This window comes from Dipteris shenzhenensis, chromosome 23 (genome assembly GCF_047967505.1).
Source record: "Dipteris shenzhenensis isolate YYH24624 ecotype China chromosome 23, Dip_SZ_1.0, whole genome shotgun sequence".
Taxonomy (NCBI): Eukaryota; Viridiplantae; Streptophyta; class Polypodiopsida; order Gleicheniales; family Dipteridaceae; genus Dipteris; species Dipteris shenzhenensis.
Genome location: NC_141618.1, coordinates 16,674,714 through 16,690,419, shown reverse-complemented (window position 1 = coordinate 16,690,419; position 15,706 = coordinate 16,674,714). Strand labels below are relative to the sequence as shown.

The window sequence follows — 15,706 nt, the reverse complement described above, 5'->3', positions numbered from 1 at the left end:
TAAATATCAGATTAAAACAGATAAATTTAGAGAAAATTACATTAAATGTACAAAATCACATAGAATATTTTTGCAATCATTAAATACAAGATCACTATCAAAATACAAAACTGATATAATCAAAACAATAAGATTTATCAATTCTATCATTATATGCCTTCAAGAAATAAGAACTTTAATTCTAGAAAGCTTGAGGGGTGCACTACTAAGAAACCCTAAGTATCATGTGTGTTTAAGGGGTATTTAAAAAACCCCTCAACTAAAAAAAAATCCTAGTATAATCACCCCTCCTTACTTATGAACTAACGAAAATTTTCCTAAATTTGAATTTTAAAATCCTTCTTGTTATTGCAATCCTATTAAAATTTTGCACAAGTGGAATTAAAATACTCGGCCTCCTTTTGAATGCATGTAGCTCTATACTAAAATTTTATGAGGTGGACCCCCCAACCTAGAAAGATACATGCCTTCTTATTTAAATTTTGTTTTAAATTAGGCTAGCATTGGAAGTTGTACATTAATGATACATGATTCAATTCATATGGAAAAATATGTTATACAAAAAGACCAAGGGTAGAGATTTCCAAGCGTAGACACTACCACTATAAAAATAATTAAAGAGAAACATAACCACATTATCTTTAAGTGTTCAACCTGTGTAGGCCACCGTTCCTTAAATACAATATGTTATTTCATATCTCCACAAAACAATAACAGACACAATACAACAAATTGAGATAATTATACTAATTGGTTATCTTAACATTGATGTATCATGACAAACTCCTCAAGCAACAAATTTATACAAATGACACATAGCTTAAACTTATACTTACAATTCCAAGAACCAACAACATGATATGGATCTAAATTAGACCACATATGGAGCAATTTGCCTAGCAATGAAACAATTGCAAGAACTAGATTCACATATTAAACATATCATTCCATTGCATACATATATATTTAGTAAATATCGACATTCATGACAACCACCAAAAAAAGGCACGCCAACACATTCTACAACATAGGCACTACTAATGTGGTGGATAATCAATCCCTTCCTTCTCTTTCAACGGTAGGACTAAAGCATCTTCACACTCATTAATGGATATCATTATCACCGATCTTTAAGAGTAATTGCTTCATTTGAGAAGGGCCATAGTGGTGTTGTCCAATGTCACCTTGTTTTGCTTGATTGGTTAATGGGACTCGCGTGTAGTAGCCACGTAAGGCATTAACTCAACAATCCGAATTTCTATCAGCTTATCCCGCCAATGGGAAGGAATACTTGTTCATGCTTATCCAATAAGGCAATGCTATCGTAATTAAATTTCTAGCGAAGTACTGGAAAGGCAAAACTTCAACCCACGTGAACTCCGCCATGAGGAAGTGGCTGTGCCCATCTTCACTCCGTTCACACCAGGATATCGAGGCCAGCGTTTATGTCGGCCAAAGCGATGGTGTTCATCTTCACTCCATTCACACGGAAAAGGGACTGACAAGATCAATGGCAGCTTTAGCAAACTGCGAAGGTGTGTGTGTGAACGGCGTGAAGACTCTCAGAGACAAACACGCTGGCAGGAACTATGATAAAAGCCTCGCCTCCCTTTACTGTCCATAGCATTATCGTCGGACCGCCTACCTGCCTGTGAGCTACCGACTCGCGAGTGCTACCAGCTGCGATCTTGTGGCAGTTTCTCATGGTTGGTTGCAAGCACACTGTCTAGCTAAATGAGTAGATTGTGTCCTCGCACATTGTGTAACGTATGAATGTGGTTTATTTTGCCAGGCCGCCATGAAATTTCTGTCGTTTGGAGGCTACAAACAGGAGTTTGTGGTATGGCGCGAGAGCGACAAGCCTCTCTCGGTGAGCGAAAAGGTTCCAGGCCAGCCAGCGGCTACCTTTAGCGCGGAGCGCGTTCCCAATGTGCAGCAAACTGTGTGGTGGCTCTTGAATACAGCAAACCAGAAGTACTGTAAGCGCAACGCGAGCGACGAGAGGGTATACGCGAGTGTGTCTGCAAGCGAGCTGGATCGGACGGACAAGGATTGCATGTTTGAGGAAGTAACAGTCCCCGGGGCCAAAGACAAGGTAGCATTGAAATGCTGGGGCAACGACAAGTTTTGGAAGGCCGATTTCGACAATGCCCTCAAGTCTGATGCTCCGGATCTCCACCTTCCACAAACTCACTTTGCCCTCCGAGTCATCGATGTTACTAAATAAGTCTACCGTCGTTCTTATAACTTCCTCGTGTAGCACCCTTGTCACCTTGCTCGTGTAGCATCCTCAATAAGGTGCCATAATCCATTCCATCTAGTCTAATCTATCCCGTTTGTTACAACAAGGTGTGCATATTGTTTTCCGTCAATGTATCGTGCTCATGCCCACATGGGCAAGCCAAAACTCCTCTCTCTCTCTCTCTCTCTCTCTCTCTCTTCCTTTAGAAATGGAAAACAACATACTTTGCACCTAGAGATAAAAAACATAAAGAAATTATACTTTTTGCCTTGGAATCTCTCAAATGATAACTATAACTCCATTAATGTCGCATTCCATTAGCATAAGGTAAATCTTATTCAACCGCATGGGTAATCAACTTTTTAACTTTTGAAAAAGGAATTACTTTGCTTCTATCAGCGAAGACATTGTATTTTCACATGAAACTATTACATCATATTTCCCTATGCAAGTTTCACAATCTTATCACTACTGCTTTGTACTCACTTGACCTATGTAACCATGTGTTAACCTCACTCACGAGACTAGGAAGGTGCATCTAACTAAAGTATTAATTAAAAAATAACCATCTAACCGACTCTCCATAGTAAATTTTTCCAGTATCAAATCTTCATAAACAAATTTCACATTAGTACCAGTTTGCACAACTATTAGTGCGAGATTCTTGACATCTTGTATTGTATAGTGGGTTATGTTAGGAAATCCATTCAGAAAGGGTATTATGTCTTCTTTATGAAGAATTTGGCTCCATAGTAACTAGATAGGGTGCGTATGTCACCCATGTTAGCATTTAGAGGTATATCACCCCATCTTATCCCGTTTACTTAGGCATGACTTTGATTCTTGGAATTTATTAAAGATTTTAGATTTCTCTTTGACAAAGTAGGCCCATTAATGAACGTCAAGTAAACACCCATTTCATTCAATTTGGACTCTTTTTTCATTCTTGCCATTGGACTTTGCTAAAAAATCCTCCCAAATGAAAAGTTTACTTTCTAGCACCATTCTTTCCACATGAAAAGTCTATTTACTTAGAATATCATTTGGTAATAATAATGCAAAAGCCATGAAACATAATTCCTACCTTACTCGATATGTCAAAAATCCTCGTATAAACCTTTTAAAATTAATGTTTTTCTTAACTTATTAATAATTCAAATAAACAAAAATGATGGGAAAACAATCCTCTTTTCTCTTTTATAAAATCTTTAATAAAAATAAAATAACAAACAAGTAATACACAACAAGACAAAGCACCCATAGATGCACGCACAGACGCGTTTCATGAACTAAATAAAAAACTTACGAGCGCATCTATTTGCACATCTATTTTTGCACCTGGAGACCCGCGTCTAATTGCACGTCTATATATCAGACACATGCGCGTATAGACGCGTAGTTAGACGCATAAATAGACGCGCTTATAAACGCATTTATAGACGCACATATAGACGCAAGTCGAATAGACAGACGCGAATATAAACGCATTTTTAAATGCACTGATAGACGCGCTTTTTAAAAAAAAAAAATTTACAGAATACTGTGTATGTTGTGTGTATGCTATATAGTTACAAGGATCCCATATCCACATTGTGTAATTCAATTCTTACAGCCAACTGCATTTTAATTACAATTCCAAATAAAACATTACAACTCCAAAATGCAATAAAATTGAAAGCTCAAAAAGTGCTTGTATATACATATAGCACGAAGCTAAGCCACGTCATGTGGCTTCAAGTACAAAAAATAAGGAAGCTAAGCCATGTCATGTGGCTTCAAGTACAAAAAATAAGAGGAGTCTATATACAAGAGGCACGAAGCCAAGCCAGTGGCTTTAAGTACAAAAAAGAGTAGCTAGCACTACTTCTACGACTAATCCTCGCTGCCTTCCACGCTCCCTTCTGCGCTCCCTTCTGCGCCTCCTTCCTCGTCTTCCTCGTCGTCTTGTACATGGGCCTATAAACAAGGGACAACATATATCAATGTATGAAAAATCAAATCTTTACTTATAATTTTGGCATTATTTAATTACTTTCAAATACCTGGGGGGCCGCTCTAGTAGCTCGGGTATACTGCTCCTCAGTAATCAACCCATCATCATAGAAGTGCCTCCATGTATCTCGTCTGCGATGGTGGCGGTGGTAGGCTGTCTCCACTGGAGTAGGGTATCTGCCCACGATCTCAAGCTGCATGACCGCGACACACTTTGCGGAGGGATTAGTACAAAGAAACAACCAACCTCCTAATAAACTACATAAGCAATATAATTTGAGATCGATACTTACAAATTGGGCCTCCCATGATTCAACACCCCCTGCTCCAAAATGCGCGCTTTCATATTCCTCCATCTGGATCCTCCGTGCCTCCACGTGATGTAGACTGGGGTCCTCCCTCACTGACTTCATTGCCTTCTTCCACTCATGCTTGTGAGTGGTGTGGGGCAGGCCGCTTGGTGGTTGACCTGCCTCAAGCCTGACAAGCTCCGCTAGTGCTTGCCTCTTAAGCGAAGATCTTTTATTGCTAAGTGTCGTAACAATCTTTGACTTCCCCCATTTATCTGTGAACTGGCAATTGGGGGGGTTAGGATACCTAGAGCGAACAGTAGCGAGGGTCTCATCAGCCAACCTCTTTGGGTGGTCTTTGTAGTGGATAAAGCAATCTCTGTAATTGTTAGCAATTATAGAGTGCATGAAGGCCATGATGTCCTTCCCCCGCGCATCCATCAAGATGCCTCCTGTCTGAGTGATGTCATAATAAATCGTATCATCACCCAGAGGCACGTCTAAATCATATGAATCATCATCCTCCTCACTGCCACATGGCCCAAAGCACTGTGCCATGCATCCCCCACCGCTCTCCCTGCTACTACGCCTGCTACCCTATCGTGTCGAACTCGTATGCTGGCCACTCGTAGCTGGGGACTGCACGGGACTATGTTGACCACTCGTAGCTGGAGATTCGAGTCTCGACAGCACAGGAGTACGTCGATGGCTCGCCGAGACAGAAGGACCTCCTGACGGCATGGGGGAAGGGGCATAAGACGGTACGGGGGAAGGGGCATAAGAAGGGGCATAAGACGGCTGTGCTGACTCCACTGGGGTGATCTCAGGCAATGTGGGGTGGCTTGGAGTCTATAATGCCGACTCCTAGGGAGTGTTTAGAGTACCCATCATATACCCGTATAACTCCGCAGGACTAGGAGGGTGCCCTAAAAGGTTATATAAGTCCTTCCAAATAGATTCCTGGGGATCAGGTGAGCTAGAAGCCTTCCTGGCCACATGTTGAACTAGAAAAAATGAAAACAATCTATTACTGATGAGCTGAGAAGAAAGGGGAAAAAAGGAAGGCTTACTGTCAGAGCGCGTCTATAGACGCACCTGATTTGCGCATCTATAGACGCGGCTAACAGAGCGTCTAACTACTTGTCTAACAGAGCGTCTAACAGAGCGTCTATAGACGTGTCTGTCTGTGTCTGCAACAAGCCAGACGCATGGTTAGATGCGCCTGTAGACACGCTTTTAGACGCGCCCTGAGACGCGCCTATAGACGCACTCTGATAGACGAGATTTCTAAAAAGTAGAAAAGGACATTACGCCCGACACAAAAATGTGACACTGATACCCAGATCATGCGCTTCTTGGATACGAGAAAGTACAAAACTGGAGAGAGCAAACTTCCAAACAAGATCAACTGCAAAAAGACTTACTTGGATAGAGGTATGGAAGGTTCTTCTTTCTTTTTCAAAGTCGCTTCTTCTCCTTGTTCGTCCTCCTCTTCTTTAAGCTTAGAAGTAAGTGTGGGTGCCTTTCTCTTGAGTGTAAGCTTGGAAGTAAGTATGGGAGCCTCCCTCTCAAGTTTTGAAACTATGGATCTACTAATAAAGAAGGAAGCAAGCCGCGCGAAGTTTAAGTAATGTGAAGAAAAGCAAAGCGAGCGATGCGCTGAAAAGTAGGTTTAAAAGCCGTGTCTATAGTTGCGTCTAATAGTGCGTCTATAGGCACGTCTAAATACACAGAGTAGATGCACGTTTAGACGCGCAGTTAGACGTGATGTTAGATGCGACTATAGACGCGGCGATAGACGCAACACAGAGTTTAAATTAAACATTTGAAGAAGAGCAAATTTGGTGGGTTGTTTGTTTGTAGGATGTCTCCATCTTCAACAAGTAGCACCAATGAGGATGAATCCCTCCGTATCCACCATCGCGAAATGTGGTTGGAGCAAAAAATCAAATGTCTATGTGATCGATGTCGAGGAAACATGTATCGTGCACGCAGGATTACACTCAATCATATCTCAAAGTATGGAGAATGGGATGTGACCGTAAACAGGGTGAGGGTTTGTAAGTTAAGGTTGATTGAGATACCTATGGGTGTTCATATGTTTGAGTTATGATCCCGTTTTAATTTGATACAGGATGCAGTGCCACACCCGCATATGTTACCCTATGCCCATCGTGAGGAGGTGAAGCATCGGTGATATGAGGTGGGATCTTCAGGAGGGACCGTTACGGATGCATGGAGTGATGGTGATAGTAGCCCTCCGCCATTACCTCATGAAGCCGTGGAGGAGGTGGTGTTTGATGATATGGTGCGGGATTTATATGTCCATCAAGGGAGGGATAATAGCATGGAGCAGGATGATCTTTTTACCGCAGCATCGACTCCACTATTTGAGGGTTGCACATTCTCTGTTCTACGTGCCTCCCTTGAGTTACTAAACTTGCAAACCATCTATGGATGGAGCAATGCAAGTTTGAATGCATTACTCAAGTAAGCTTTAAAGTCGATTTTGCAAACATGGTGAATTATGCTAGTGGGTCAATTACTCGAATGCTTTTCCTCATTTATGGTCTTCACGTGCAGGCTATTGTGTAAAGTGCTTCCAAGGGAGAATAAACTACCGACCTCAAGAGATATGGCAAGGCAATATGTGACCTCTCTTGGAGGATTAGATTACAAGCGCATCCATGCATGTGTCAACAATTGCGTTTTGTTTCGTGGACTACATAAGGATGCAAGAGAGTGTCCTACTTGTGGAGAGGCAAGATATAGAGTAGATCTCAAAACCTTGGACGTGCCTCGTAAGGTATTGCGACATTTTCCCATAATCCCTCGCATCCAACATATGTTCAAGTGCAAATCTATTGCAGAGCTCATGTCATGGCATTCCTCCCATCGATCAACCGATGGCAAGTGGAGAACTCCCGCGGACTCTCCTGCGTGGAAGCATATTGAAGACACATGGCCAAGCTTCAAGGAAGAACCTAGGAGCTTGAGACTTGGATTGGGTATGGACGGTGTGAACCCATTTGGTCTCAAAAGCACATCTTACAGTGTATGGCCAGTGGTATTGGTGAATTAGAATCTTCCACCCTCTATGGCTATTAAGAAAGGACATGTCATGCTGTCCCTTCTAATTCTAGGGAAACATAAAGTCAAAAACCTTGATGTTTATTTGGAGCCTTTGATTGATGAGCTAGAGATACTTTGGAGAGGTATCGAGGTGCATGATGTGAGTAGGCCTCCCTCGTCACGAGACTTCAACTGCAAAGCAGTCTTGATGTGGACGATGCATGACTTCCCAGGCTATGGCGAGTGTGTTCAGGTAAGCATTGCATTTTTTAATTATGAATAGGCAAAGGATGTGGCACCCTAAACCCACCTTCCACTCTTAATTGCATCTATTGTTTAGGTCTCACTACATCGGGTTACCATGCATGTCCTATTTGTGGTCCTTCGCTAGTTGCCTCACGGGCAGATGCATTGAATAAGGTCATCTATGAGAATCACCATCGATTTCTCCCACCTGATCATCCTAGATATGTTGCCCCTTGGAATGAAGTCCTCCCACAATCACTCACCGTGGGAGATTGGATGAGAATTTGGGACGGTTCCACGACTCCTCCACCACTTGGCATGAGCCGGTAAGGGTTTGGATATGCATGGGATCGAGCAGGTGATTGATCTTGAGGTGGGACCAATATGGTAAACGATAAAAGATGGAGTATCTAAACAAAATAAAGTGTTAGCGTGCAATCTTTACTTTCAACCAATATAGCCAATCTTTACTTCCAGCCAATAGTTACAAATCCTTACCGGCTCAAGTGGTGGAGGAGTCGTGGAACCATCCCAAATTCTCATCCAATCTCCTGTGGTGAGTGATTGTGGGAGGACTTCATTCCAAGGGGCAACATATCTAGGATGATCAGGTGGGAGAAATCGATGGTGATTCTCATAGATGACCTTATTCAATGTGTCTTCCCGTGAGGCAACTAGCGAAGGACCACAAACAGGACATGCATGGTAACCCGATGTAGTGAGACTTGAAACAATAGATGCAATTAAGAGTGGAAGGTGGGTTTAGGGTGCCACGTCCTTTGCCTATTCATAATTAAAAAATGCAATGCTTACCTGAACACTCGCCATAGCCTGGGAAGTCATGCATCGTCCACATCAAGACTGCTTTGCACTTGAAGTCTCGTGATGAGGGAGGCCTGCTCACATCATGCACCTCGATACCTCTCCAAAGTATCTCTAGCTCATCAATCAAAGGCTCCAAATAAACATCAGGGTTTTTGACTTTATGTTTCCCTGGAATTGCTTCCACGCAGGAGAGTCCGCGGGAGTTCTCCACTTGCCATCGGTTGATCGATGGGAGGAATGCCATGACATGAGCTCTGCAATAGATTTGCACTTGAACATATGTTGGATGGGAGGGATTATGGGAAAATGTCGCAATACCTTACGAGGCACGTCCAAGGTTTTGAGATCTGCTCTATATCTTGGCTCTCCACAAGTAGGACACTCTCTTGCATCCTTATGTAGTCCACGAAACAAAACGCAATCGTTGACACATGCATGGATAAGCTTGTAATCTAATCCTCCAAGAGAGGTCACATGTTGCCTTGCCATATCTCTTGAGGTCGGTAATTTATTCTCCCTTGGAAGCATTTTACACAATAGCTCGGGGGGGTCACTATGTACAAACCCTCTATATCACGTGCGTTCAAGGCCTATATTTAAAATCCCTTATCTGTAAAATTTTTCATTAATAAAATGTACCCCTTTTCTATACAAATCTGTAATTTTTTTCCAAAACTATTTAAAATAGTCCCTTATGTATATTTATTTATGTAAATTTTAGAAATAAAAAATATCCTTTTGTTGAACTCACGTGATAGAGTTACATATGATGAGTGACCCCCCCGAGCACAATAGCCTGCACGTGAAGACAATAAATGAGGAAAAGCATTCGAGTAATTGACCCACTAGCATAATTCACCATGTTTGCAAAATCGACTTTAAAGCTTACTTGAGTAATGCATTCAAACTTGCATTGCTCCATCCATAGATGGTTTGCAAGTTTAGTAACTCAAGGGAGGCACGTAGAACAGAGAATGTGCACCCCTCAAACAGTGGAGTCGATGCTGCGGTAAAAAGATCATCCTGCTCCATGCTATTATCCCTCCCTTGATGGACATATAAATCCCGCACCATATCATCAAACACCTCCTCCTCCATGGCTTCATGAGGTAATGGCGGAGGGCTACTATCACCATCACTCCATGCATCCGTAACGGTCCCTCCTGAAGATCCCACCTCATATCGCCGACGCTTTGCCTCCTCACGATGGGCATAGGGTAACATGTGCGGGTTGGCACTGCATCCTGTATCAAATTGAAACGGGATCATAACTCAAACATATGAACACCCATAGGTATCTCAATCAACCTTAACTTACAAACCCTTACCCTGTTTACGGTCACATCCCATTCTCCATACTTTGAGATATGATTGAGGGTAATCCTGTGTGCACGATACATGTTTCCTCGACATCGATCACACAGACATTTGATTTTTTGCTCCAACCACATTTCGCGATGGTGGATACGGAGGGATTCATCCTCACTGGAGCTACTTGTTGAAGATGGAGACATCCTACAAACAAACAACCCACCAAATTTGCTCTTCTTCAAATGCTTAATTTAAACTCTGTGTTGTGTCTATTGCCGCATCTATAGTCGCGTCTAACATCGCGTCTAATGGCGCGTCTACTCTGTGTATTTAAACGCGCCTGTAGACGCGCTAATAAACGCGACTATAGACGCATCTACTCTGTGTATTCAGACGCAACTATAGACGCGGCTTTTAAACCTGCTTTTCAGCGTGCCGTTCACTTTGCTTTTCTTTTCATTACTTAAACTTCGCGAGTGGCTTTATTAGCAGTTCTATAGATTCGAAGCTTAAGAGAGAGCCTCCCATACACAGTTCCAAGCTTTCACTCAAGAGAAAGGGACCGTACCTACACTTGCTTCCAAGCCTAAAGAAGAGGAGGAGTACGAACAAGGAGAAGAAACAAGTTTGGAAAAGAAAGATCCTTCCACACCTTTTTCCAAGTAAGTCCTTTTGAAGTTGTTCTTGCTTGCTCTTTCCAGTTTTGTACTTTCTCGCATCCACGAAACGCAGGATCTAGGTATGAGCGACACGTTCTTTTGTCGGGCGCAACATCCTTTTTGACTTTTTAGTATTCTCGCTTGTCGGAGCACGTCTATAGGTGCGTTTGAGGGCGCGTCTAAATGCGCATCTACAGGCACGTCTATCCACGCGTCTGGCTTGTTACAGACACGTATGTAGACGCTCACATAGATGCCCTGTTAAATGGAGTTTTAAACGCACTGTTAGACGCGGTTTTAAACGCGCTATTAGACGGATTGTTAGACGGACTGTTAGACGCGCTTGTAAACGCACTGTTAAACGTATTGTTGGACGGACTGTTAGACGCGCTTTTACTTAAATTGTTAAACGCTCTGTTAGACGCGTCTATAGACGCGCAGATCAGACAGGTCTATAGACACGCTCTGACAGAGCCTATTTTTTTTCCCCCTTTCTTCTCAGCTCCCAAAGTAATAGATTTGTTTCCTATTTTCCAGTTCAACATGTGGCCAGGAAGTGCTTCTAGCTCACCTGATCCACGGGAATCGATTTGGAAGGATTTATATAATCTTTTAGGGCACCCTCCTAGTCCTGCAGAGTTATACGGGTATATGACGGGTACCCTTAACACTCCCCAGGAGTCGGCACTACAGACTCCAAGCCACCCCACACCGCCTGAGATCACCCCAGTGGAGTCCGCACAGCCGTCTTATGCCCCTTCTTATGCCCCTTCCCCCGTAGTGTCTTATGCCCCTTCCCCCATGCCGTCTTATGTCCCTTCTGCCATCCCGTCTTATGCCCCTTCCCCCATGCCGTCAGGAGGTCCTTCTGTCTCGGCGAGCCGTCGACGTACTCCCCAACCGTCGAGACTCGATTCTCTAGCTACGAGTGGTCAGCGTAGTCTCGTGCATTCCCCAGCTACGAGCTCGGGGGGGTCACTATGTACAAACCCTCTATATCACGTGTGTTCAAGGCCTATATTTAAAATCCCTTATCTGTAAAATTTTTCATTAATAAAATGTACCCCTTTTCTATACAAATCTGTAATTTTTTTCCAAACCTATTTAAAATAGTCCCTTATGTATATTTATTTCTGTAAATTTTAGAAATAAAAAATATCCCTTTGTTGAACTCACGTGATAGAGTTACATATGATGAGTGACCCCCCCGAGGCTACGAGTGGCCAGCGTATGAGCCCGACATGACAGGGTAGCAAGCGTAGTAGCAGGGAGAGCAGTGGCGGATGCATGGCACAATGCTTTGGGCCATGTGGTGGTGAGGAGGAGGATGATTCAGATGATTTAGACGTGCCTCTGTGTGATGGTACGATTTATTATGACATCACTCAGACAGGAGGCATCTTGATGGATGCGCGGGGGAAGGACATCATGGCCTTCATGCGCTCTGTAATTGCTAACAATTACAGAGATTGCTTTATCCACTATAAAGACCACCCAAAGAGGTTGGCTGATGAGACCCTCGCTACTGTTCGCTCTAGGGATCCTAACCCCCCCAATCGCCAGTTCACAGATAAATGGGGGAAGTCAAAGATTGTTACGATACTTAGCAATAAAAGATCTTCCCTTAAGAGGTAGGCACTAGCGGAGCTTGCCAGGCTTGCAGGTCAACCTCCAAGGGGCCCGCCCCACACCGCTCACAAGCGTGAGTGGAAGAAGGCAATGAAGTCAGCAAGGGAGGAGCCCAGTCTGCAGCACGTGGAGGCACGAAGGATCCAGATGGAGGAATATGGAAGCGCGCATTTTGGAGCAGGGGGTGTTGAATCATGGGAGGCCCAATTTGTAAGTATCGATCTCAAATTATATTGGTTATGTAGTTTATTAGGAGGTTGGTTGTTTCTTTGTACTAATCCCTCCACAAAGTGTATCACGGTCATGCAGCTTGAGATCGTGGGCAGATACCCTACTCCAGTGGAGACAGCCTACCACCGCCACCATCGCAGAGGAGATACATGGAGGCACTTCTATGATGACGGGTTGATTACTGAGGAGCAGTATACCCAAGCTACTGGACAGGCCCCCCAGGTATTTGAAAGTAATTAAATAATGCCAAAATTATAAGTAAAGATTTGATTTTTCATACATTGATATATGTTGTCCCTTGTTTACAGGCCCGTGCACAAGACGATGAGGAAGAGGAGGAAGGAGGCGCAGAAGGGAGCGCAGAAGGGAGCGTGGAAGGGAGCGAGGACCTAGAGAACATAGATTAGTCGTATAAGGAATGGTAGCTACTCTTTTTTGTACTTAAAGCCACTGGCTTGGCTTCGTGCCTCTTGTATATAGACTCCTCTTATTTTTTGTACTTGAAGCCACATGACATGGCTTAGCTTCCTTATTTTTTGTACTTGAAGCCACATGACGTGGCTTAGCTTCGTGCTATATGTATATACAAGCACTTTTTGAGCTTTCAATTTTATTGCATTTTGGAGTTGTAATATTTTATTTGGAATTGTAATTAAAATGCGGTTGGCTGTAAGAATTGAATTACAAAATGTGGATATGGGATTCTTGTAACTATATAGCATACACAAAATACACACTATTCTGTAAATTTTTTAAAAAAAAAAGGCGCGTCTATCAGTGCATTTAAAAACGCGTTTATATTCGCGTCTGTCTGTTCGACTTGCGTCTATACGTGCGTCTATAAAAGCGTTTATAAGCGCGTCTATTTATGCATCTTTGTGCACGTCTATACGCGCGTAAGTTTGATATATAGATGCACAATTAGACGCGGGTCTCCAGACGCACAAATAGACGCGCAAATAGACGCGCCCGTAAGTTTTTATTTTAGTTCATGAAATGCGTCTGTGCGCGCGTCTATGGGTGCTTTGTCTTGTTGTGCCTCTGCAAGTATGGTGAGGAGCATGGCTACAAGACCATGCAATGGGATCAACCAATGGTCCACATAAGCTTCCCAAGAGCAAGAGAGGTGACATCTTGCATGAGTGGAAGGGGCGCATCTTGAAGTTCAAGATTGGGAAGAAAGGATGGCTCGCAAAAGTGCAACATGTTTACATGAGAAAAGATATGCAGCTTCCTCCATCATTCAATCAATCTAGGATACCATCACATTGTGAGCCTTTCTATCTATGTACCTTTTTCACCTGTAAGTGTAATGAGTCCATTTGGAAATTTTGTGTTTGGTTTCTAAGAGCTCTTATTCATGGTGGCAGATGTTTCCCCTTCAGACTTTGAGGAGTGGGAACCAATTGAATCATTCATAGGTAAGTCACTGCGATTCATGAGGATTTAGGTAAGCAAATGCATGCCGGGGAGAAGTTGGCCTCCTTGCGAATGAAGAATGTGTATTGGTATAATGCAACATACATCACTCCAACAACATCATCAAGCTATGGCCGTCTACAAACCATTGCACCACCACAACTTCAAGACATGGATTGTAGCAATGTGGACTCGAGGACATTGCAATTGTATAAGGACAAGATCGCAAAGGATGTGGGCATGGCCATGAAGTTTAAATTTGATTCAAATGGGCAAGGTTATCTTGGTTTATGCCTCTGCACATTTTTGCTTCTTTATTTCAGAATATACATATGCATAGAACAAAAACTATGTGGTCCTACAAGTGTGTAGATGAAAATGCTCTTGAAGATTTACTTGGGATGAATTGGGGAACTAGGTCAAGTGACCAAAATGGTGATGTGTTTCAATGTCATGCATGTAAAGACAATGTGGTTATTAGATACCATTTGTCATGCCAAATGTTGTATTTAGCTTTTCAGTATAGGCACTGGAAGAAAACAAATGGCCGATGGCTTCCCCTAGATTGTAACGATGAAGAAAATACAAATGTAAGTTTGTCTATTGATGTTGAAGAGGGAGATGTCAAGAATGTGAATGTCACATCACAATGGACTCTAAGGGATGTGCGAGAACACCTATTGGTCATGGAGGACTGGATGTCAGAGTCCTTCTACTTTACCTTAAATGGTGGTAAGATCAGCCGCCGTGTGGAGAAGTGCATGCATAGTGCCAATTTCATTCCTCCTGCAACTTTGAAGATTGGCAACAATGTGTTTGACTAGTGCAGCATTTAATTTTTTATTTGTCAAATCCTAGTTATTGCTTCAAAAGATGATGGACAATTAAATTAAAATGTTATTTCTTTTAATGTTTTCTCCTTTTCGTTCATGGTAAATGTTTTTCAAAAAATTTGGGGATTTTATGATTAATTTTAATTTTTAGGGTTTCGATATATATTATGGGGTAAGAGCCCTTTTTACATCACATTCTCACTTTCACATTTAGAGAGCCATAGAAACTCCTGTCCTCAGAAGTTACTCCCTCCATCAATTGCTATTTGCCATGGATTCAGCTAGAACTGCGTTCCATGACTTCATCTCACGAACTACATTTGTAGATTGTGACGAAGAGCTATTTTTAGTGTTTGATAGGACTTTAGATGTCCTAGGCACATATATGCAAGCCAAGGATGAATAGATTACGTAAAGTATCTATTCATAGAGGAACCCAAGTTTGTAAAGCACTTGGCTCGCTTTTGTGACAATCTTATAGAGACAAAGGGTTTAGGACAGTCGAAATTCAAGACATCCTAGATGCAGGGATCATAGGAAATGCAAGCACCAAATTCCTTTCATAGGAGATGACAGTCATCTTCCTTCTCCAAGAAGGAAATTTAGAGGAAGAAGCCTCATCATCTAGCACCCCCTCTAGTAGAACTATTGATTTGGTCGTACTCGGACATCTACATGTAAGAGAGTTTTGACGATCCAACAGAGGAGATGGAAGCAGCTCAAGCATTGAGCCTACTTCAAGAACCCAAGGTAGAGCAATAATCTCCATCAGAGACCACTGACCCAATCTCAGAATTATGGTCCTTGTCTCCCCTCATCATCGATGGAGAAGAGTATGTATTCCTCCATGACATAGAGATTCTTTTTGGACTGCGAGAGGATGAGGCACTCGGAGTCCTATCGGGTTCGATGTTGACACAAGCGTCAAAGATCCTAGGGTTTTAGGTACCGAAGACC

The 15,706-nt window shown here is 42.6% G+C and overlaps 1 protein-coding gene across 1 annotated transcript in view; it reads left to right on the top strand.

Annotated features, from left to right (window-relative positions):
- Positions 1-1,587: 1,587 nt before the first annotated feature.
- The window catches only part of LOC147887064 (uncharacterized), a 167,187-nt gene continuing 153,068 nt past the window's right edge, over positions 1,588-15,706 (top strand). The window contains exons 1-2 of the mRNA XM_087394858.1: positions 1,588-1,706; positions 1,793-2,247. Of these exons, the coding sequence (XP_087250984.1) occupies positions 1,704-1,706; positions 1,793-2,227 (438 nt within the window). The 5' untranslated portion in view covers positions 1,588-1,703 and the 3' untranslated portion in view covers positions 2,228-2,247. The remainder of the gene's footprint in view (positions 1,707-1,792; positions 2,248-15,706) is intronic.